The 24,809-nt window shown below is 41.6% G+C and overlaps 1 protein-coding gene across 3 annotated transcripts in view; it reads right to left on the bottom strand.

Moving 5' to 3' along the window:
* The window catches only part of kalrna (kalirin RhoGEF kinase a), a 179,480-nt gene that overhangs the window by 10,344 nt on the left and 144,327 nt on the right, over window positions 1-24,809 (bottom strand). The window contains exons 41-57 of one of the 3 annotated variants that reach the window (XM_032515387.1): window positions 20,248-20,454; window positions 18,454-18,539; window positions 15,626-15,772; window positions 14,636-14,731; window positions 13,679-13,797; window positions 12,984-13,050; window positions 12,016-12,119; window positions 11,851-11,920; window positions 11,106-11,192; window positions 10,697-10,789; window positions 10,014-10,064; window positions 9,777-9,854; window positions 9,426-9,611; window positions 7,982-8,153; window positions 7,512-7,729; window positions 4,877-5,160; window positions 155-320 (exon numbers count right to left, since the gene is read on the bottom strand). In XM_032515387.1, coding sequence (XP_032371278.1) covers window positions 155-320; window positions 4,877-5,160; window positions 7,512-7,729; window positions 7,982-8,153; window positions 9,426-9,611; window positions 9,777-9,854; window positions 10,014-10,064; window positions 10,697-10,789; window positions 11,106-11,192; window positions 11,851-11,920; window positions 12,016-12,119; window positions 12,984-13,050; window positions 13,679-13,797; window positions 14,636-14,731; window positions 15,626-15,772; window positions 18,454-18,539; window positions 20,248-20,454 — 2,231 coding nt within the window. Of the gene's footprint in view, window positions 1-154; window positions 321-4,876; window positions 5,353-7,511; window positions 7,730-7,981; window positions 8,154-9,425; window positions 9,612-9,776; window positions 9,855-10,013; window positions 10,065-10,696; window positions 10,790-11,105; window positions 11,193-11,850; window positions 11,921-12,015; window positions 12,120-12,983; window positions 13,051-13,678; window positions 13,798-14,635; window positions 14,732-15,625; window positions 15,773-18,453; window positions 18,540-20,247; window positions 20,455-24,809 lie in introns of those variants that run through there. The other 2 variants (XM_032515388.1, XM_032515389.1) reach the window with 2 other exon arrangements.

The raw sequence follows: 24,809 nt of genomic DNA, 5'->3' as shown, positions 1-24,809 counted from the left end.
GTGTGTGTGTGTGTGTGTGTAGGTTTGCACACAAACATGCGCACACACACAGGTTAAGAAGAAAAATAAAAACCAAGTAGGGGCAGAGTGCAGGTGAGGGGTTTCGGCACACACATGACATCACCGGCGTGCGCCGTCGGCCTGCTTTACTCACTTTTCCCTTCGCCCTGGTGGCGGGGGAGGCGAGCGGGGGAGGGGTCGAGCTTTCTTTGGACTTACGGAGGAGGCCATTCTCCTGACCTCTGACCCCCGCCGAGGAGAAGGAGTCCTTGGCTTCAGCGCGCTTCCTGGCACGCAGTGTGTTCCATGACAGAGACTTCCTGTACGGTACAGGAACGAGAAACATCAACCAGCCAATCAGAGCAAAGCTCAGCCGTGTCCAGCTTAGTCTGGCTGCAGAGGCAACATGGCGTCAGGTCGAGACTTTCACAGAAGCCCCCATAAAGAGTGGCTGGGAAGATTGCTACACATTTAGAGGGATGTCTGTTTTATGAGATGAATGTCTAGTTTTGCAAAAATTTCCACTTTGTCCCACTTCACGTTACATTTCATCTTTTCTAAAAGGTACTATTTAAAAAGCTAAATGAAATGCAATTAAAAGGTATTTATTACTGTTATGTTTGATAAATTGTAATGAGCTTAAAACTCTTGATTGTAGTCATACATTGACAAATGTAAATTTTAGCTACATACTTAAGTCTTTAAAAGCTCATTCTGGCCACTTTAAGTTTATATCTACTATTCATGCAAATTAAAAGAAAACTTTAGCACAATGCTATTCTAGCAGACTGACAGTTATTATCTTACCAAATTGGTAGCAACAGTTATCATACTGGGCTAGGTAAGGACACTAAGCTCTGCTTACTAGCTACGGCTAGCAGCTAGCCTTGCCAAAACTTCCTGATATTTAGAATTTTTGGTCAGGAAATGTAACAGTGTTACACTGTAAAACCAAACGTAAAAATGTATTCTTCCTAATTTCAACATCACAATAAGAAAGTTTTTATTTAGATATGAGATAATACTTTAAGAGGCAGAAATAGAAAGAATGGTGTATTGTATATCGATTGAAAGCGCATTATTAGAACTTACTCCATTTTACTTTCATGATCATCCCTAGTACATCCTGTGAGAAGTATTTAATCAAATTGTGTCACCCTGTTGCATTAATGTTAGTCAGCATGTACAATGTAAATGTACATGAAAAGGGATACTGTTGACGTGTAAGTGTGCTAATGCCTTGCTGCTTCCTGAGAGAGTTCATTTGTTGCTCTAGCTGTCTTTATGGTGTCTTGTTGACTCCTGTCAGTACAGTTTAACCTGTACTAACGTCTTGATGTTTCCTGGGGCTCTGGTCTAAAATCATCTGGCCAAAGGACGGCAAATTGAAAATTAACCAACTGACGAACACTGGCACATTTACAGAAATGTTAATGTGTGTTGTCCTTTGTAAAATAAAGAATAAGAATGTGTCCGTCCTCATGTGTTGGAGCAGAGGGACCTGTTAGGGTTGTGTTGCCTGAAGCTGCAGCCAGACTCTTCTGGTCCTTTAAGATACAGGAGAGGCAGGACAGAGTGACAGAGGGCCCTGGTCTGACTTTATTGAGACAGGGATCCAGTTAGACTGGAGGAAAGAGCAACAGAGACACTCAGACATTAGGCAGTAACATACTGTACCTTCCCAACACAACTGTTTACATTTTCACAAACCGTCCACTTGTGTCTCCTGTAGACTCATGACTCATGGTAATTTATGTTTATCTATGTGAGGAGTGAAGCAAATTATGGCACAAACTCCTTTCCTTTCATGTCTGTTTTGGATAAAAATAATTTTCACAATTTTTTCTAAGTGTCAAATCATATTCTATTAACCACTTCTTTGCCACCAGGCCAGTAGTTGGAAGCAGCTTTTGGTCCAATGTCACTGCTCACATAATTCCTGTCAATTCATAAACATATAGCATTGTCATTAGTACAGAAGAGGATCAGGGATACATGTGGAAAAATATATTTGATTCCTGAGTTTCAAGTCTTTGAAATTTTTTTTTGTAAAGTCTAACAAAATTTGTTCTTTTAAGTTTCAAAATGCCCTGCCACACAAAAAACCTTTTCACTTGCATGTTTCTAAATATGTTAGGTCCATGTGTGTGTGTGTTATGTCGTGTATGTGAAGATGAACTGCTACCTCCTCTGTCAGCTCTAGACACTGAAAAGAAATAAGAGGAGAAATCAGGCAAATTACAGAAGCTGGTCAGGAAAAAATGTTACAGAGTCCATGGTAGAACTTCAGACATTACCACAAAGTAATGAAAGACATGTGGCAGGGCACCTTAACAAAAAAGAGAAGAAAAATAGAGAATTCTGACTTCTCTTTTTTTGTTTTTAAACTTAAAAATATTTTCCTCAAAATTCTGACTTTTCTCAAATTATTTATTTTATTTTCATAATTCTGACTTTAAACTCAGAACTCAATACATTTTTTCCACATGTGGCCCTTATCCTCTTCCGTAAATTAGCGGATACATGAAATACATGAAAATATATTTCTTTTTGCAAAACATTCAACCCAAAAGCAGCAGTTTCTGCATTCATAACTGTTTTAAAAGTTTTGAATTTAGCATATTTCAAGTTTGTACCTTTTGTGGAGTGTCAAACCGTTGGTTAGTAAAAAACAAAATGTCAAAAGAAAGGTTACTAATAATGACAAATACAAAAAGCTGAAATTAAACATACAGGGAAAAGGTGCACACAATAATCTGTGTTTTAATAACCTGTTGCTCTAGTGTGAACAAACCTTCAGTGCTTTTACACTATATGGTCATAAATTCGTAAAAAAAAAAAAAAAAACCTGCTTAAACTTTTCACTTTTAGTCTAATTTCCTGAAAAGGGTCCTCTAGAGCAGGAGTGTCAATCTCAAATTCACTAAGGGCCACACAGGAAAACGAGAATCACGTCAAAGGCATGTAGAGTTTATTGACATGCTTTTATTCAATCGAAAAATGTGAAATATTGTTTGACTGTACTACCGCATCGTCTCACTTACAGTTTGGTCGACATAAAGCACTAAAAAAGTCAGGCGAAAACCGCCTTGGCCATCGTAGATTTAGCAAATCAACCAAAACAAATCATTTTATGATTTTTTTAAAAGCAGGCTTCCACACAGCCGGCTCACAGCGACCCCTTTACCAGCCTGAATATGAAAAATCTTTTTTGTTTCAGAGTCTCAACGAAAAAACGTCCTACTGGTTTGACTCACAACTAGGCGGGCCAAAATTGATCGTGATCCCAAGTCGATACGGTAACCGGATCAACGTTTCCGAGGGGCTGGATTTGGCCCGCGGGCCTTGAGTTTGACACGTGCGCTGTAGAGATTACATAACCTTAAAATGCAACCGGAATAATTGCAGAGCCAGTGAATTTGTGTCATCTTCTTTCTGTAACACCTTCATTCACTCCTAAAATCTCTCACTCTCTCATCTTAAAACAGAGAAAACTCATCTCTGACACACAGAAGCAGGCGGAGCGCTCAGTTTAACGTTTGCTGCTGTAGTTTATTTACAAATATTAAAAACTACAATCATCTTCAGCCTAACGCACAACAAAACAACTTCACCTTCACCTCGCTTTGCTACCTCATGCTCCAAAATGCTCCAAAAAGGTTTATTTTACATATTTAAAATACATTTAGAATCATTAGTATTAGACTACCAACAATACAATGCTGACCGTTGCCATTAAACGCAACATATTGCACAGCCTGACTTCATTCATTTTTTTTTTTTAAAATCTTAAATAGTGCAAAAGGGATTTTATTTTTTTTTTTTTTTTTTAAACAGGAATGTTCTAGAGCCTTAGTCCAAAAACAAAAAATAACTTTGTACAGTGAACCACCCACATAATAAACAAAAACAGCAAGGAAACAAAATCCAACGTTGTCTGTAAAACTAAATAATAGTTACCAAGGCAGAAAAACAACAACAACAAGACAAATAAACACAAATGTGTGTATAGATTGCCACAGACAACAACATATATCTTCTCCACTGCAGAGAACGAGGGCTGGGTCCACCTGAATGCCCCAGGTGAGTTTTTTTCTTTCCAAAAAAACATAAATGAAATAAAATCTATATATATAGATATATACACACACACACACACACACACACACACACACACACACACACACACACACACACACCACACACACACACACACACACACACACCCACACCACACACACACACACACACACACACACACACACACACACACAGGAAAAAAAGTAGGGTGTTAGGAACTGAAATAAGAGTCCGGTTTTAGCTCCACATCAGTGTGAATGGGTGTCTCTCTCTCTGGTTTCCAGAGTCAGCTACAAGATTTTCTATCCAGTCTATTATGTGAGATAAATCCTCTGTACTCGTTTACACGACAATTATCAGTCGTCAGTACGTATTGTGTGTGTGTGTGTGTGTGTGTGTGTGTGTGTGTGTGTTTTAGTTCGGTTGCAAGCCTGAAATCCATTTTCATGTAGTTGCCACAGAGTCGTCAAGTGACAATGGCTCAGAAATGAATCTGTCACTGCAGCAGGTAAAGAGACCGGTTCTGGATCTTTTTACCTCAGAGGAACAACAAGACAAAGTCAGGAGTTAAAATACAAAAAAAAAGGGGGGGAGGGAGGAGTTAGGAGGTGAGGGCAGAGGACGTGAGTAGTAACGGCCTAGGGGATTGGAGCTGATTAAAAAAAAAAAGAAAAAAGAATTGGGTAGACGGAGTTTGTCACATCAATCTCTTATCCAATCCGAGTGCTTGGTTTGGAGCCCAACCAGAAGTGGGTCTTTCTGCAGGTAAAGGATGTGCTGGGTGGGGGGGACTTACTTGATGTTGTTGGCGTCGGCCACCGCCGCCGAGAAGGAGGAAGTAGAAGAAGAGTCTTTTATGGACTTTGTGAGCGGGACTACAATGTGTCCCGGCACCCAGCCCTCGGCGGCGGGTGATTGGCTGTTGGCTGGCCGGTAAACAAGGTACATGTTCTGCTGATTGGTGGCCAGGATCTGGACCGTCTCTCCCTGACTGACGCAGATCTCGTTCTCCTTGAGCGCCGAGTAGTCCTGCGAGACCAACATGGTGGAGGAGACGCCGTTACAGCCGCCTTCAATGTCCTGAGGCAGGGGGACATGGCGAAGAGAGAAGAAGACAAGAGGAGAAAAACAAAGAGAAGGAGAGCAGGAGGAGGCCGAAAGAAAAGAAATGACAAAGAGAGGAGGAGAACAATTGAGGACAAGGTTAAGGTGAGTCTATGTGGGTTGGATAACTGTCCTGTGGGGTGTGACGCCATTACAGTTGACCCAAACCTGAGGGGGGAGCACAGGGAGGCCAGGACCGGGGGGTGGGGGGCGGGGAGGGGACAATTACAATCAGAGTGTCAGCAATGTCTACGATTTAAAGTCTGACCAGTTTGTCACATCTCCTATTACATAAAACTATCTCTTAGCAATAGTTACAGCAAACAACACGAAGGGTCTGATATATTTTCTGCTGAGATTTCTGCCTTCACCACAGGCGCAATTTGCTGGGGGGTGGCGGAGTTACAACCCCCCCTCCACACACACACACACACACACACACACACACACACACACACACACTCTTAAATTGTTTGCAGACCTGACACAATCATACATTCTTTACTCTGGCTGGCACGTTAACTGTGCTTTGTGCAAACCTGTTACAGTCAGCAAAACAGGAGTGAACATACCTCGTACCTGCAGCCGACCCAAATTCATCATGTCATTACACAGTTTAGGGACTGAGACATCAGATCTACTGCTTTCTGTAGAAGCCAGGAGAGTGACACACGAATAGGAGCATTAAAAGACATCCACCTATTAAACTGTAATTGCTTGAACAACAAAAATTATCCTGGATTCAGGCAGGGCTGTAATGGGAGTGGATATTTCAGTATTTCAATTTTAATATTTTTACCTCAATTTGTTCGCAGTCATGCCTGCCTTTGAGCTGTACTTCAGGAAGTCCTGAGGAGAAAAATGGCAACACCTTTAACACTCTGTAAATTCAGTCCCCTACAGTTTGATAACTCACGTAACCTGGACGTCACACAGACAGTGTCAGATAATAAAGATCCTCTTGCTTTGGGAGATGACACTTAAACATACCAATCAGTATATATATTTACAGCAGTAGTTTTTTGTAGAACCTGAGGAATTCGAGTCTTTGATTGAAAGCTGTTCAAAATATCAAATAAGTTATAAGTTAATACAATGTCCACTTCCAGGATTTCACCATCTGGCAATGCGAGACTTCATTAATGTATGTATTTAACCTTTCACAGTCGTTTTTAGCGGGTCAGTGTTGGTGATACTGAGGGGAGTAGGTTTGTTTTTGCACAGTACAAAAGATTGACTTCAGGTAAAAGATTGAATAACTTTTGGACCACTTCTATCTCTTCTTCCACGTTACTTATGGTTCCAGAAAACATTTCAAAGCAGTCAAGACTGCATGTAACAGTATTAGGTATCATGTGATAGATGAAAGTAACAGTTATTTTATAAATGTTGTAATTATTACATTGCATTTGAAGGGGACAATGAGTTTATTCTAATAATCCAAATGCAACAAAATGTTACCTTGTAGTAGCATGGTATTTGGTGATTCTCTGGATTGGTTTGATGAGGAAGTCACTCAGGGTCAACCGGCACTGGGTGTCCTGCTGGATTCCCTGGAAGACCAACGCACCAGACCCAGAAGCTTTTCATCATCAATTGTCAAATTCATGCTTTAAAACAATATATTTGGTCAGTTAAATATCACAATCACAAGGTAATAACAAACCGAATCAACATTTTCCAATAATGCAATAACACAGTTACAGCAGTGATAAAATATAACTACAGAGTAAAGAGTCTCAAATTGTAAATTGTCAAAGGACATTTGGTTGTGAGAGAGTTCAATTTCAAGCTTTTTGTTTTGCTAAATTAAAAATGAAAAACTATTACAAGTTACTAAGAGTCAAACATCACTTACATCAAATATGTGTCATATTCTGCAACGATTACTCTGACTTGGCTTATTGACAGTAAACCACATACATGTGGAGTCTTCTATCCTGTAAACACACACACACATATATAAATAAAATCCCACACAGTATGCTGCTGCACCTGCAACAGCCCAGATTTTAACCTTGCCTTTTAGGGAACAGGCAACAGACGGACAGACAGCCTGAAGGGGAGTACAGTGTTTATCATGCCCTAGTTTACCGCCTGTCTGCAGCAGCTACCCAGTTCTAGATATTCAAAACAAGTAGGAATGAAAATGAAGAGGAGTTGGGTTGTCTCCAACCCAACACCCTTTTAGTTGTGACTTTTGAGAAATTGTGAAGCGTTATCTTGACTTGACAAAATAGACAAAGATACTAAGAAATAGGAACAAATAAAAAGCTAACAAGCCATCCCCCCCCCCACGAGTGTTCAGGCTGTTTGCAGGAACTCACCCTGGAGTCAAAACATGTTGAACCGCCGTTGGAGGTAGACGCTTTCATCTGGCTCCTCCCCCTCTCCGTCTCCTTGTCCCCGAACCCGACCGCCGAGGACGGGCGGCTGTGAGACGACATGCAGGACCGGCTCCCAGAGATGGAGCGGTCTCTGGTCAGCGAGGAGCTGCCGCCTGCTCCGCTCTTCTCCTTCTGGTACTCGATGGGAGACTGGAGAGCTGCAATCACACCGGGGTTTCCCCCAGAAAATGATTAAGCCCGTTGGCAATTGTCTTTTTTCGAGGGCCCGGCTAGGGTTAGTCACAGACCGATGGCAGCATTCACATAGAGCCTAATCGTTTTTGTAATAACAGAATTATGGACGCGACAGTGAGAATTTAAAAAGGCTATAAGATGGATTTCATGGGGCTCTACATTAAGTCCGTGCTAAAAGCTAACTGAAAATAAAAAATGAATGTGTGTTTTCTCACCAGACAGGAAGTTGCTCTGCGCATCCAGGACATCCTGGATGTGTCGGACCCAGACCTGCTTGATGTCGACGTTGGCGGCCTGCAGGGTGAGGCGCTCGGACGAGCCGCGACAAGACAAGACAAACTTACAGGGGTCGCTGTCCGCGCTGTCCTCCAGACCCAGGTAGGACACCTGTGAGCGAGGGGACCAAGGTGGTGAAAACCATATTCATCTGTTGGTGTGTGTGTGTGTGTGTGTGTGTGTGTGTGTGTGTGTGTGTGTGTGTGTGTGTGTGAGGGGGGGCGGGGCATTGTGTCATAGTTTTGGGGATGGAATGTCCCAGGTTATGATGTACATTCATCACAGATTTATTGAAATCAAGTGGACAAATTACTAGATTTTGGAAATAGGAAAATAAACAATTTCCTCGCGGGAGTCATCCCAGAAGGATTAATAAAGGGAAGTCTAAGTCTAAACACTAGGAGCTGGATCAACAGTATAAAAGTGACATTACATGTAACTGACTATTCTATATCCAAGCAGGATGGTTCAGGTGCTGCCGGAAATTCCGCCGGATGTCCGTTACCTTCCTCTCTCTGTGTGTTGGCGTTCTAAACTCTGGTTAAATTAATAAAGACTATGGTTACCTGGTCCTCAGGTCTCTGCAGGGTAAATCCAGACAGCTAGCTAGACTATCTGTCCGATCTGAGGACTATGGTTACCTGGTCCTCAGGTCTCTGCAGGGTAAATCCAGACAGCTAGCTAGACTATCTGTCCAATCTGAGGACTATGGTTACCTGGTCCTCAGGTCTCTGCAGGGTAAATCCAGACAGCTAGCTAGACTATCTGTCCGATCTGAGGACTATGGTTACCTGGTCCTCAGGTCTCTGCAGGGTAAATCCAGACAGCTAGCTAGACTATCTGTCCGATCTGAGGACTATGGTTACCTGGTCCTCAGGTCTCTGCAGGGTAAATCCAGACAGCTAACTGGACTATCTGTCCAATATGAGTTTTCTTTCACACGACTAAAACAATTTTGGGGCAACCTATAGCTCACCCAGTAGAGTTAGTAGGCTAAGGCCTTGGCAGCGGACGGGGTTCGAATCTGACCCGTGGCACGTTGCTGCATGTCGTCCCTCGTCCCTCTCCCCTTTCCTGTCCTCAAGCTATCCTGACGATTAAAAGGCCATAAAAAGTTCTTTCCCGAGGCTATTTTGCAGAGGCACTGTGGCTAGATGATTGTGATTGGTTTAAAGAAAACGCGAATAAACCAAAGCATGTTTTTCTCCCATCCCAGAATGCTGTGTGGACTAGCCAGACCCTCTTTCACAGCGCTGTGGAGGAGGGTCTAGCAATGGCAGACCAGTCATTTACTGAGTCAAAAAAGTAGATATAGTGTTTTTGTTTGAATGTGAATCCCTCATCTTATCCCCCAGAAAACGAAGGAACTCATCCTCTGTGTACCTTGATGCTCTTCTTGAACTGGTACCCGGGCGTGGACGAGCCTTTCCTCAGCAGCTCACCGAAGATGACGATCTGCTCAAAGAGGAAAACTCGTCGTTCTTTGGAGCGTGACAGCACGCCGGAGTCCTGCTCTGTTACAAAGAAGGTTTCCTGCTGCAGCAGTTTGCCCTGACTGGTCAGTTTGCCCTGCGGAGAAATTAGGATCGGTCAACACGAGTGTATAGTGCTCACCGGTCAGTTTTTCTAATTGTTGCAGACCTGACACAATCATACATTTCTTTACTCTGCTGGCACGTTAACTGTGCTTTGTGCAAACCTGTTATCAGTCAGCAAAACAGGAAGTGAACATACCTCGTATCCCTGCAGCCGACCCAAATTCATCATGTCATTACACAGTTTAGGGACTTGAGACATCAGATCTACTGCTTTCTGTAGAAGCCAGAGAGTGACACACGAATAGGAGCATTAAAAGACATCCACCTATTAACATATGTAATTGCTTGAACAACAAAAATTATCCTGGATTCAGGCAGGGCTGTTAATGTGACGTGTGATATTTCAGTATTTACAATTTTTTTATTTTTTTACCTCAATTTGTTCGCAGTCAATGCCTGCCTTTGAGCTGTACTTCAGGAAGTCCTGAGGAGACAAATGGCAACACCTTTAACACTCTGTAAATTCAGTCCCCTACAGTTTGAATACGTCACTGTAACCTGGACGTCACACAGACAGGTGTCAGATTAATAAAGATGTCCTCTTTGCTATGGGAGATGACACTTAAACAATACCAAATCAGTTATATATATTTACAGCGTAGTTTTTTGTAGAACCTGAGGAATTCAAGATCTTTGATTGAAAGCTGTTCAAAATATCAAATAAGTTATCAGTTAATTACAATGTTCCACTTCCAGGATTTCACCATCTGGCAATGCGAGACTATCATTTAATGTATGTATTTAACCTTTCACGTCGTTTTTAGCTGGGTCAGTGTTGGTGATACCTGAGGGAGTAGGTTTGTTTTTGCACAGTACAAATGATTGACTTCAGGTAAAAGATTGTGAATAACTTTTGGACCACTTCTATCTCTTCTTCCACGTTACTTATGGTTCCAGAAAACATTTTCAAAGCAGTCAAGACTGCATGTAACAGTATTAGGTATCATGTGATAGATGAAAGTAACAGTTATTTTATAAATGTTGTAATTATTACATTTGCATTTGAAGGGGACAATGAGTTTTATTCTAATTAATCCAAATGCAACAAAATGTTACCTTGAGTAGCAGCTGGTATTTGGTGATTCTCTGGATTGGTTTGATGAGGAAGTCACTCAGGGTCAACCGGCACTGGGTGTCCTGCTGGATTCCCTGGAAGACCAACGCCACCAGACCCAGAAAGCTTTTTCATCATCAATTTGTCAAATTCATGCTTTTAAAACAATATATTTGGTCAGTTAAATATCACAATCACAAGGTAATATAACAAACAGAATCAACATTTTCCAATAATGCAATAACACAGTTACAGCAGTGATAAAATATAACTACAGAGTAAAGAGTCTCAAATTGTAAATTGTCAAAAGGACATTTGGTTGAGAGAGTTCAATTTCAAGCTTTTCTTGTTTTGCTAAATTTAAAAATGAAAAACTACTTACAAGTTACTAAGAGTCAAAACATCACTTACATCAAAATATGTGTCATATTCTGCAACGATGTACTCTGACTTTGGCTTATTTTGACAGTAAACCACATACATGTGGAGTCTTCTCTCCTGTAAAACACACACACACACACACACACACACACACACACACACACACACACACACACACACACACACACACACACACACACACACACACACACACACACACACACACACACACACACACACACACACACACACACACACACACACACACACACACACACACACACACAGATCAAATACATTCTAATAGAATATACTATAAGTCATCACCATCACACAGTGTAGTCTGCATTGACGGCGGCTCATTTACCAGATAGTCCCGGTGGCGTGTCCCTCACTTTTCTCTTTCTGTGTGTTTACTTTAATCTCCGATTGCATCGAGGACACAATAACCGGAACCATGGAGCAACGTTACACGCTAAAAATGGCAAGTTTTAAAGAAAATTTGGATCGCGCAACAAGGCAGGCCTGCTTGGTTGTTTATGGAATGATTAGAAAGACCCAAGAAGAATATGTTTAGGGCATTTCCTCTCTAACTGGAGCGTTTTGGGACTGATTAACGGGGATTTGCTATGGACGAAATACACACGAGCGATCCACTGGTAGGAGTAAATTACGGTTAACCATGTATTTAACCAGCTCATGTTACCGTATTGTATGAACAGTTAACTTCATTTAATATTGTATGTGGCGTTTTCTTCCACAGTGTCTAACTCACGTGTTTGATGAAGAGCTCGGGGAGGAGTTCGTGGTCTTCCAGACATTTCTCCAGCTCTCCTACGAAGAAACTGACAGAGACAGAAGAGGGATGTTATCAGTGAGCACATACAGACAGTACAGCAGACCCCTCTTCGGGCCCAGCTCCAGCCGATGCTGAACTTACTCCCTGTGCCAGTCGTAGATCTGGTGGATGTTCCCGAAGACGATTTTGTCTTTTCCTTTCATGTCATCCGGGATGCCCTTCTCCTCGATCTTCTTCATGAAGACCTGCCGGGTCACAACAGATGGGCATGTTTAGGATCCCCTGCTGAGTTGTGCTCAACTAGTAATGAAAAAACTGACTAGTGATGTACAGTCTGTGCCGAGGCTTGGGAGAGACAAGAAATCCCTAAAGTTGACCATATTGAGGCTTGTAACATTTGCCCGTCCACACCACAGGGCTAGAGGCACATTCACTGGCCTTTGCCCGGTTCAACCATTGCCACTTTCCAGTTTTAGAACACAAACAGTGGAGTGCATAAGTTTACACACCCATGGTAGAATTGACTAAAGAGAGGAGTAAAAAAACTGAAATTGATCCTAAATGCCATGATTTTAAAAGAAATTGGAAAAATCCAACCTTTAAGGACACCGATTTTGTTTTATGAATAAATAATGTTCCGGGAATAAATAAATGTTCTTCCTTAAAATACAGGGGGGATAAGTAGACACAACCCAAGGTTAAAATTCCCATAGAGGCAGGCAGAGTGTTATTAATAAAGACCAGTTCTTTCATGGATTCAGGATTCTATGCATCGCGTGGGCTAGCCAGACCCTCCCCTGCAGCACTGTGAAGGAAGGTCTGTCAATGCGGGACTACAACTAACGATTATTTTCATATTTGATTTATCTGTCAATTAATTTCTCAATTAATTGATTAATTGTTTGGACTGTAAACTTTTCCAAAAGCACTACAGGACGTATTAAAATGTCTCTTTTTGTCCACAACTTAAAGATATTCAGGTTTTTCTTCATTAAAAAATTACAAACAAATTCATCAATTATCAAAATAGTCGGCGATTAATTTAATAGTTGACAACTAATCCAATAATTGAATCCAAAAATCTTTGCAGCTCTAAGTGGGTGCCTCACCTCCACCACGATGCCCAGGTCTTTCACGTAGTCCTTCTCTGTCTGAATCAACTCGTTGAGGACAAACCTGGACAGAAAAGAGTGTAACGTCAGCTGAAGAAATGTCTGACCTGCACACAATGTGACCTGGTAGTTGTGGTAGTAATAGTTGTAGAAGAGGTAGTAGTGTTTCTTGTTCTTAAATCAGAAGCAGTGGTACAAGAAAAAGTAGTGATGAAAGACTCCGGCAGGGGAGGCTCCAAATTATTGTTAATTTCTTTTACGTTTTTCGAAATTAAAATGTCTTAACATGAATCCAAGATATTATTTGCAAATATAAATCAGCCTACTTGTGAAAACGAAAACACATTGATGATTGTCTTACTGAACTATAGGTAAGGTGGTCACTGAGGTAGCCATCCAAATAATTAATGGTTAATCCTGAGGCATCACTGTGTTACATGTGTATGTTTAACATTAAAAGAGGATTTATAAAACAATGCCAACAAATATTCTAATAGCTTAGTATTCTACGCACTGAAAAAGGTACACACTGTATAAAGGCGTTAGGCCATTCACACCTTATAGTATGCCCAGTTTAATACGCAACTTCATTTTATACAAGACATGTAGCAGGGGGCCCTGATCTGTTGCTTGTTCAGCTAAAGGGTCCTTGGCGTATAAAACGTTGAACAACCCTGCACTACAGGACTCACATCCGTCCTCTCATAGCTTTGGCTCTCTGCTCCAGTTCGGGGTTTCGCGGCTGGACGGGAGTGGTTTGCTCGGGTGGAGAGAGCGAGGAGAAGCCGGGGTACGCGCCTGGTTCCAGAGTCTGAAGAGAGGAGCAGGTCAGGGGTTAGAAGTCAATCCCTTTTTTACAAAATGACTTGCCTGAGATTCAGGAAAGCACAGAAGTTCCCCTCTATCAAGTCCATTTTAACTATCTGGACCAGCATCATACGGCTTTACGACATAAACGACAACACTCCATAAACAAAAACCCCAAGAAAGAAGTTAAAAAGAAAAGCTAACAACATCTAAATAATGAGGTAACTTCATGACAGCAGAGGGCAGCAGCAGCAGCAGCAGCGAGGTCTTCAGTCGCCAGGAAGAACAACCTGTGTTGGTGGGAAAACGGGACTCTGCAGAAGCAAACTCTCCCCTCGGATTTTTGTAATTGCAAATCATGTAAGAGTGTAAATGAATAATTAATACAATAAATAATACATCAGCACCAAATCTCAACTGATTCTTGACTAGAGAGCAATATGTCCTCCGGACTTCTTCGGACTATTAGATTATATATATATATTATTTTTGATGTTCCTCTGTTCCGTTGTGACAATTAAACAAATTATTACTTCATTTATGTTCACACGGCACTACAATCAAAATGGTACAATCCATAGTTTTCAAATCAATCTTTTTAACCTAATCTTATTTTTTAACTTGATCTCACTTTACTTCTACGCAACGTTTTCATTTCTTACTGCAGCTATGTTACTTCATGTACCTTTATACCCTTATTGACTTGCTCTTTCTGACTCTTATTTTACCTGGAATTAGACGGTGAGCCATCTGATTCAGATTGTGACTATTGCAAAGACAAGACGTTTGTTTTGTATGTACACGTGTACGAACCATACATGCACACAGTCATACACACTCACCATCTTGGTTTTAACCAGTTTTTCTATGGCGCTAACCAGCTCTGCAGCGCTGGGCACCTCAGAGGACGACTGCAGAGACGTTAGCAAGGACGAAGACTGAGAGAGGAAGAGGAGGAGCAGATAACAGCATGTTAGAAAGAGCAGAAGGGGCAGGGAGAAAGCAGGCAGTGGAAGAAAGAAAAGAGTTGATGCAAATAAATAAAAAAAGGGAACAAAAAGGCAGTGGAAGAGAGCTGTTAGCCAGCAGAGACTAGCAACAGGTGGGCACACTGCAAGATTCACACCAAATAAAAGTAAAACATAACAAATTACACAACAAGAATAATTGCCGATAACAAAATGGTAAAAGTGAAGTGTATCAGTAGGAATTAGGGACGGGACGGTATGCTTCTGCCCCGATTCGATTCTTTCACGATGCACAGGTTTATTTATTGCTAGAAGTGTTGGGATTTCGATAGCATTGCAATTTTGATTGCCCTTTTGAACATAAACTAAAGTTGAATACTACCCTTCTAGAGATAATGTATCATAAGACATTTCTAAAATCTAATTGTTTTCTAAAACAAATTTATATTTCATGTCAGTCACTCAGTCTGACATTTAATTCATTTGTAAAGAACATAACATGGATTTTCTGCCTTTGCTGCTTTGGCTCCGATACGCTGGAAGCGGATATGATGTAGTCGCTGTCAGGGGTTCTGTCCACACACATGCAGGTGAGTCATTGGTTAAAAAGAAAGAAAAAAGAAAGAAATTAAAAAAAACACTTTAGGGAAAAGAATTGGTTTTAAAAATCGTTGCAAAAGAAATCACGATACATGCGATTTAACTCCTTTTTTCTTTTTCTTCACTCCTAGTAGGAAGCATTACGTTTTGATAGATGTTGGCGGACATATATAAATAAATAAATAAATAAAGATATGTAAAGCAGACCTCTCCAAGCCATTGTCAGTCTACATAGGAATCATGTAACCCCGCCCCCCGTCTCACCTTGTCGTCCTGCGCTGAGGGGTCCTTGATGATCTCCATGGGGGGGGGCAGAGGGGTATGAGCCTCCTCGTCCTGCTCCTCCTCCCCGCCGCTCTGCATCCCAGAGGGGGGCTTAGAGAGGACGTTACCATCCTTACTGAGGAATCTCTGCAGGACACAGGAGACATAATGAGTTAGAAATTAATAATCCCTTTTTTACCACCTTGTTATTGTCCCTGTTTAAATAAAATCACATTACCAATGTCACTTAATCATAAAAAAAAATACCAGGCTGTCGAAACACTCTCCTTGAGTCAGACGTCGTCATAATGAACCCTGCATACACCTGATTGGACAAAGTTGCTCATCAGTCTTTATTTCTAATCTAATTTCCTTTAAATACACTTGAAATGCACAACAGCATGTTGCTGAGTCATGCTGCATTTTGTGCAGTTTGGGGAGGTGGTGATGAATCACAAATTCCACGTTTGTCCAATTCACACGGGGTCATGGGGCAAACGTTCAAGCTGCATCTACTAATCAAAGTCAGAGTCAAAGTCAGCTTTATTGTCAATTTCTTCACATGTCAAAACATACAAAGAAATCGAAATTACGTTTCCCTCCATCCCACGAACACAGACATTTTAACCAATTTGGTCCACAGACAAACATACATTCAAGAAACAATATAGAAAGTAAAATAAAGAAGATAATACATGAGGAAAATAAGAGCAGCAAAATTTGAGTTAAAAATCTGCAATTATGCATACTAAGCAGTCAATGTAATGTGCAAAGTCAGCGGTAGCATAGTGGTGCCGGTATGTAAGAGCAGCAGAAATGTGTTCCCAAGTGTTTTCAGGACAACAAAAAGTGGGCAAAGTGTGCAAAGGTGCAAGTGGAGTAGTGCAAGCGGGCAGCCATTTGGGTCCAAAGTCCAGGATATTTATATAACGTGGTAGAGGGTGGGGGGGGGAGAGGTTCAGCATCCTAACAGCCTGTGTGGTGAAGCTGTTGGTGAGTCTGGTGGGGGGGAGCGCAGGCTTCTGGACCTCTTCCCAGAGGGCAGTTGATCAAACAAACTGTGAGCGGGGTGACTGGCATCACTCACAATTGTGGTGGCCTTGCGGGTGAGGTGGGAGGTGTAATTGTCCTTCAGGGAGGGGAGTGAAGCACCAATAATTGTAAATTGTAAACTGCCAAGATGTACTGTGTTGAAGAAGAGTTCTTTCCTGTTTTTGTTTCTTTTTTAATTATTAATATAATGCCGTCTCACTCCCCTGCAGCACAATCAAAAACCAGCTTTGCGTTTATGTTGATCTGTAAATTGATCACATCTTCTTCCTCTTTTTGAAACCAATGCGCCAAGATTACTTTCTGTCCTCTGTACCTCTGTTCCTGCTTCCTTCTTAGATAAATTCATGTTTTATTCTTAAATGGCCATTAAACTGTTGAAATTCTTGTTCAGGAACTCATGTATGTGTGGGCACGGTGTTCATTCAAACAGAAAGCCCTAACGGAAAGAGGAACTTAGCGTCTATTACGTAAATGTAATATTAATATACCTCCGTGACCTGGTCTCCCTAGGCCAGGTAGAGCAGATAGCTTGGACTATACATGCTTTGTATACAGAACAGATAACCAGCCATAAAACAGGGTTTGGTAATTACATACAGTATCTTTGAGCACAATTACAGGCAAGGGATAATGTAGAGCAAGTTTGGCAGGATGATTTGTGACTTTGGTTTCGGCAAAAAAAATAAAAAATAAAGTGTGTTAGGTTTTACTGTTGGAGCTGCATCCATGGGAACGTAAACTCAGACGCATAAAATGACCGCAGCACCCGGTTGAGGTTTTCTGCCTCATAACTGTCAAAGTATGTCAACATTTTTGATTAACCAAAAAATTTAGTTTGCAGTGGTGGAATGTAACTAAGTACACTTACCCAAGTACTGTACGTCAGTACAAATGTGAGGTACTTGAGGTCCTTTACTCGTCTTCTTTTCATGCCACTTTCTACTTCAACATCTCAGAGAGAAACACTGTACTTTTTACTCCACTACATTCATCTGATAGCTATAGATAGTTACTGTTTATAGTACTGTATTGGGGATTTTGCACACTAAACGTATGTAGTTTATAAAATATGATGTTTTATCATGAAAAATGAAGAAAAAAAAAATGATAAAAAAATGAGCCGAAGCACTACTTCTTGGGCGGAGTGATTAGCGCAACAGCTGAAAAGCACCATGGTTACTCTCTGCTCCTTACCACGGGGCTTCTCGTGTGCTGCTAGCAAATCACTCCGCTCAAGTAGCAGAAGTTGCAGTGCTTCGGCTTCTGAGAATATAGTTCCCAGTATGTACACGGTTAGAAGGTGGCTGTGCCATGATGACTTCTGTTCGGCAAGGTAAAAATACTGTTTTTTTGTCAAAGACGTCAGGTGGCTAAGAAGAGAATAGAGATGAATTCAGTTCCCCATTAGAAAGGGCTGTCTGACAGCAAGGAAACGCGGTGAAATAATTCTAAGTGTAGCATACACTGACACACATGCTTTGAAGTGTCTAAAATACGTTTTGCTGCTGCCCCCTGAAGGCAGGATACATTCAGAAACCCGCATCTCACTCAAAACACCATGGATGTTTGTTTTTTTCCAAGATTGTCTGCGTGTGGAAGCACCAGAGACACAAAAATCCCACATCCCAAATCGCAGAAAAGGTGATTTTGTTTTTCATAATATGGGCACTTTAAGATTTGAATTGTCAGCAGGCTTGTGAAATACCATTTATTGAAAAGCAAACCACAGGACGTGAAACATGCTGATCTTCTGTATACTATTCCCTACTGCTTACCTCATCGATGATGTCATCCTGCATCGTAGGGTCAGGCGTTCCCAGGTCAATACTCTTCCTGCTTTCCTCTCTTCCTGATCCGGGTCCTGTCAATCAATGAATGTTATTTTGCAAGACATATATCTTATCTTTTATTATGTTGCAAGAATGGCAGGAGAATTATACTCCCCAAATAGCTAAAGGTATTACAGTGAACATTAGCTATATCATTAGCTAAGTTGTGGTATTGTCACATTGTTACGATTCTAGTGAGATGTGCGTTTGTGTGTCTCTCTCTCTTTTTGTTCTGTTCTCCCCCTGGTGTCTCTCGTCAAGACGTCAAGAGTTACAAGCCCAGGGGAGGCAAGCAGACAGGAGCAGTGGGCAGTTTCCAGGCTGTGTGTTGGTTGTAAAAGTAGTCTGTACTCGGGGCGCCTGGGCAGCGCACCTGGTAGAGCGCGCGCCCGTGTTATAGAGGTTTACAACCCGACGCAGCGGCCGTGGGTTCGACTCCGGTCTTCAGCCCGTTGCTGCACGTCATTCCCCTGTCTCCCCCACTTCATGTCTTCAGCTATCCTGTACAAATAAAGGCCTTAAATGCCCCAAAAAGTAGTCTATACTCGAGTTGCGGTGTACCAATGTTGGTAACTCCCGTCCACTTGTGCTGTAACATTTGATTCCCTTAATAGTGAATTTGTTGTTTTATTTAATCAGATCCAGTTTCCCATTTCTTGTAGAGCGTAGTTTTCAGTTGGTGCATTAGACTCTTTTTCAAACCTTTTATTTACACCATCAATAAAACCTAATGTTGGTCATACAGTTTCACTAACCTTGATTCTTTTTCCGCTTGGTTTTCCCTGGCGCAGTTGCAAGCAGGAATTTGCATATGAAAACTTTTCCTGTTGCATGCGAGAACACTCATGGACACAACATGGATTGAATGCGGCAGTATTAAAGCACAATGCAGGTCCTTTCAGAAGGCCTTCACTCGCAACAGTATTGCCAGACTGGTTTTGTGCCAGTGTGATAAAATGAACCGAAACCAGTGGCTACGTGGAGGGAAAACCATCCGAGGAAGAATTCCTGGTATGCTTTAAAATGTAAGATAATCCAATCCGAGCTCGCTCAGCAAAGACTCATTACTCTGCTTTCATTCAACTTGTCAGTAATATGTTGTTATGCCCGAGCCCCTTTGGTTGCGTTTGTTGTTTAACTGGCCTATATTAGGCAAAATGCAGATCATCTGTGTTTTATTTTTTAAAGATTTTTTTTCGGGCATTCTTAGGCCTTTATTCGACAGGACACCTGAAGACATGAAAGTGAAGAGAGAGAGGGGGAACGACATGCAGCAGAGGGCCGCAGGTTGGAATCAAACCCGGGCCACTCCATCACCTGAGCTATCTGGGCGCCCATCAGTGGTTTATTTACCGACAACCCATAAAGTTAAATGAAATATTAAATTATTAAAAAGTGCACTACACTACAACAGCTCTGTGAGCCATATCTAACAAACTAGTCGCATGTTAAAACTTCAGGAAGCTATTTTTGTATTTATTGATTTTTTCACTCCAAAAATCCTGTCATCATGTTTGTATTAGTGTTTCAGTTTTATAACGTACTTGACTGATGCATTTAAAGAAACTTTCTTCCATTGGAGTTCATATCATTTAAAAAAATTTAAATTTTGGCTAAAAGATTTTAATTTTTACTGTGACTGCATATCTCTTCTAATTATCCCTTATCGGTTTCATTAACTACGACTAATTGGTATCAACAGGGGCCCTGAAAAACCAGTCAGCCGACCCATAGTCTCACCAGTCTTCTTCTGTTTGTTATTGGGGAGCTTCTTGACGGAGCTGCCGTGGCTGAGGCGGCGGACTGGACTGGTCAGCCACTTCCTCAAAGTGTTGCCGGAGCGTTTGGGACCAGGGGAGCTGGACTGCAGCGAGCTGAGGGACGGCTGCGGCTGAAGGTTCGCCACCGACTCCGTCTTGCCATCAGAGCTGCTGACCGGGTAGTTTTCTGAAAGAAATCAGATCAAAGTTGACATTTTAGTCAGTTCCAATGAGCTCTGCTTATTCCGCTTCCACAGCATTACATTTTTAATAAATAAGCAAAGTTGAAATTTGAGTAGGTTCCAATCAGCTGTACTTAGGCTACATATACATTGCTGCGTTTTGGTGTAAAAAATATCTCACGCGACGTTTCCACCTCGCATTCCCCCTGCTCTGGCGTTAAGCCGGAGACATTTGAAAACCCTTCTGACCCCGTTTTGGTTTGGAATCAGCAGGGTGGTGTTGTTTATCTGTGTTTTAAGCCCCCAACGTCTTACTAGGATAAGGCAGTAGTTATGTTTAGGGTGAGGGTTAAGGGTCGGGATAGGTGCCTTGAAGTCGACGGTCGCAGCGCTGCCTGGAAGGAGACGTTGGGGGCTTAAAAGCCCATCGAGTGGTTGTGTTGCAGTCGTTGCAACGGCCACAAACAGAGACCTTTGGCAACAGCGACACTGATGCCGATGTTTTGCCAACTGGTTGGGTCTTATTCCGTCGTTACGTCTCCTTTTCTGAGACAAAACGACTAATGTAATCATGGCAAATACCAGCAACAAGTGGAATGTACATGCTGACTCCGGTTTACCCCGGCATGCACATGCCCAGTATACGAGGATGTTGATGAGTTGTGCGTTTTGGGCGTGTTAGTTTAATTAGAGATTCGTTCTTGTACTGGTGCTAAAACACTTGTGTACACGGAAATCGCTTTTGGCTCAAAACTCTGACAAAAACAAAACATATGAATGACAAACAAACCTTACAGGCTCAATAAATGTCCTCTGGAATATCATCAATGAAAAAACAAAACAATTCTGTGGAGGTGTTTTTTTTCTAACTACACTTTATTAAAGCTCCCTTGTTCTGGTTTCATTAGACTGAATCAATCCAGCCTAAGGATTAAAATATAAGACGTGAAGTTCTTCGTGGTGCTTTGCTGGTAAATAGCAGGAACTGGAGGACTCTGTCGTACTGCTCCACTAGCTGCTATGTTGTCACTCAAACGAGGTTACAACGCTCTTTACAAACGCAAATGATCACTTTCATTCCTGACTAAACTCATCTGTACGTTCATCTGATCTTAAAATCTAAAAATAATTCAAAATTACTGCTTTTTTAAACTTAACTATTAGGTATAATTCTATATAAATGAAAGTTATTGACCGTGAATTCCAAAAAGTACTGTAAAACTAGTGGCAATAAGGTGGTGTTTTTGAAACAATTTTTTTTGACTGTTTTTGACCCGGGAGGACAACATAAGGGTTAAATGATACGGGAACATAAAGTACAAACGCTCTGACTTCATCGATCATCAGTCAGGCAGGATCACACCCTATCAGTTACACTTCCATAAAACAGAAAAGCAGAATGAGGGTGGTTGAGTGAGAGGGTGTGTGTGTGCGTGCATGTGCATAAATTAGGATGCTGACATAATGAGCTTTCAATCAGTGCTTATAATAACTGCTGACACCACGAGTTCCAGCTATGTCATTTTAAATAGTCATATAAATATACGATCTTTAATAGTGAGAAATCTTACAGTAGATATTACAACTGGTCAGAACTAACTTGAAGATCTTAAATATGAGTTTCTACTGGTCCATTTGTGCCTTTGTTAATCATGTTCTGGCACTACAGCATCATGGTTTGGTTTTATATTAGTGGAAAACAAAATGTGTTTAGCAGCTGCTCTCATGTTGCACGTGCCTCGCCTGATAATACTGTCACTTCAGACACATGCTGCCTTCCTTCTTTCTTTGCCTTAGTAATATGTTGGTAAACAGCTCTAAAATGAAATCAAACTCAAGACAAAAAGAGTTTCAAAAGAGTATTTGGAAGCAGGAACCAGGAAAATAAAGGTTACGTGTCATGGGGACTGTTTCCCTGAGATGATATCACATATTTAAAATTACAGTGACATAATGCAAAGTTCAAACTATAGTGCTGCCTTTAAAAACCATTCTAGTGAAGAGAAAAAGGAAGCTAAATTATCTGTCTGATATCAGCTGCAAAGCCAGAGAACATTTGAACATCTGAGAGTGTGTGTGTGTGTGTTGGGTGTGTGTGTGTGTGTGTGTGTGTGTGTGTGTGTGTGTGTGTGTGTGTGTGTTTAAAGTTTATTTAGATAAGGACACATACAAAAAACATAGATAAGCCTAAACAGTCATCTGACGTGTGCATCAGCGTTTTTAGCTGAAGCTAATTCACGACAATTGTACTTTGGTAAAAAGTAAATAAATAATACAGATTAACATTATTAAAAAATAAGATAGAGATGAAATAAAATTAAATGAGAAATGGAAAACGGTATACAGAGAGAGCACAGTGTAAAAAGTAAATATGCAGATTATATGAATTGTCCACAGTTTGGTCTTTTGTTGAAGGTGGCTATTGTATGGATCCATGTGCGTGTGTGTGTGTGTGTGTGTGTGTGTGTGTGTGTGTGTGTGTGTGTGTGAAAAACGGTGGTCATGTGTCAGGAGTGTTGGGGATCAGCTGCATTCTGCACAGCTGGGAGCTATGTGCTGAGGCTGCTGTGGTGTTGTGCGTGTGTGGGCGTGCGTGCCTGCGTGTGTCAGACAGGAAATGAAAGGTTAAGGGTCAACCGATCTCCTGAGATGTTCTGCAGTACCATATGTACACCTTCTATACAGAGATCCTTCAACACTGCTGTAAAGACGACCGGCTCTGCTTTCTTTACACTCCACCAAACAAATCCAGCACACTGCCATCCCAGTGTCTGGTTTCAAAAAGCCTGCTGGCGTGAAAATAAAAGAAGTGTAAAAAGGGATAACGAGTGTTTATCTTCCTTTCTCTCCCTATACATGTTCTCCCTTCCTCTCCCCCCTAATCTCTGACCTGCTTTTTACCTGAAGGTCTCCGACTTGTACAACACATTTATGTTGCTGTGCTGTAGACGGCAAAATAAACGGGTGATATTTATGTTATTTCTGTCACAATGTTCCCTTCGACATCAACAAAAAAGAAATCACTTCCTCGAAGCGTTATAAAGGTCAGCAGTGCAACAATGAAAAAGAAAAAGAAAGACGCGTGCCTGCTACCCGGCAACAGCTATGTTGGCTTCTAAATATTTTCCCACATGTCTGACCCCACACCTCTTCCCTTCATATTGTGCAGCACTGCGGGTAAATGAGTCCGTATTAGTGGTAGCGGGTGTTTTAGTCGTTATCTGTCTGTGTCAGCAGTGTGGCAGAGATAAAACTGTTCAGAACAGCAGCCGAGGTCACCCAGTGCTACTAAAGGTGTCTCTGTCTCTCTTTTTCTCCTCGTTTCTGCCTGCCGAAACTTGCCAAGTTTGGTGTCCCTGAGGACTGTCTTCTAAAAACACATTGACTCAATTTAAAAAATGTTCCTTATCTGTTAGTCTAAATATCCAACCCCAGAACACACTGGGCCCTATTTTAATGATCTGAAACGCAAGTATCAAACGCCAGATACAAGTAGCTTTGTGGGCGGATCTCAGACGCTGTTGCTATTTATGCCAGCGGGATAAATTTATCTAAAATGGGTCGGTCTGAAGTAGCTACATTACTCATAGGTGTTGTTTGGGCGCATTGTGCAATAAACCAATCGGAGGCACATGCAGTTCAACATCACATCGCCTTAAGTCCTCTAATAGTTCCTCATTTATGTCATCAACACATCTACAGTTCATGGAAATGTTGTATAAAACGTCATATTTGTCCTTCTATTTATATATGGTTTGCTAAAATGGGAACTGCTGGGTCCGTGAGATGAGAGAAGCAAGGTGTACGGGCGGTGTGCAACACCCTACGTTATGGCCAAGCATGTGCCCCTTTACTTTCGACTAGGTTTTTCCTGGTCTGTGGCGGAAGTTTATTCCCTAATTCACAGACGGGTGTCTGTGGAGGAAAAAGGCCGCTGTGCGTTGGGTGCAAAATAGGAATGATACATGCATAAGTGAACAAAATGAATTGCGCTGGGTACAAGATAGGGCCCACTGGCTGAAATAATGATTAAATACAGCAAAATGACAGGTGTCCAGCAGAGTAGCCTGTCTGTTCTCTATAACATGGTGATGTACGTCACACGGTGATGAGGACAGAGAAATGGCAGGAAACCCACCGCTACCGCGATTTCTCCTGAGTCTCCCAATCCGCACACCGCTTCAGCGGTTACTCCCCGAAGTGCTCTTGAGAAAATGCAGTCATGTGTTCTTAAGAGAGGAAAACATGTCATAGGTCATCTGTTCACCTGCGCTTTCAGCAGAACCAACGTCAGGCATTGAGTGGCCTCGACAGCTGGCTGACGACAGAAACTCATTACAGCCTTGAAAACACACACGCA

The sequence above is a fragment of the Etheostoma spectabile genome, chromosome 5, assembly GCF_008692095.1.
Source record: "Etheostoma spectabile isolate EspeVRDwgs_2016 chromosome 5, UIUC_Espe_1.0, whole genome shotgun sequence".
In the NCBI taxonomy this organism is placed as follows: Eukaryota; Metazoa; Chordata; class Actinopteri; order Perciformes; family Percidae; genus Etheostoma; species Etheostoma spectabile.
Note: the sequence above shows the minus strand (reverse complement) of the source record. Positions and strands in the feature narration are given on the sequence as shown.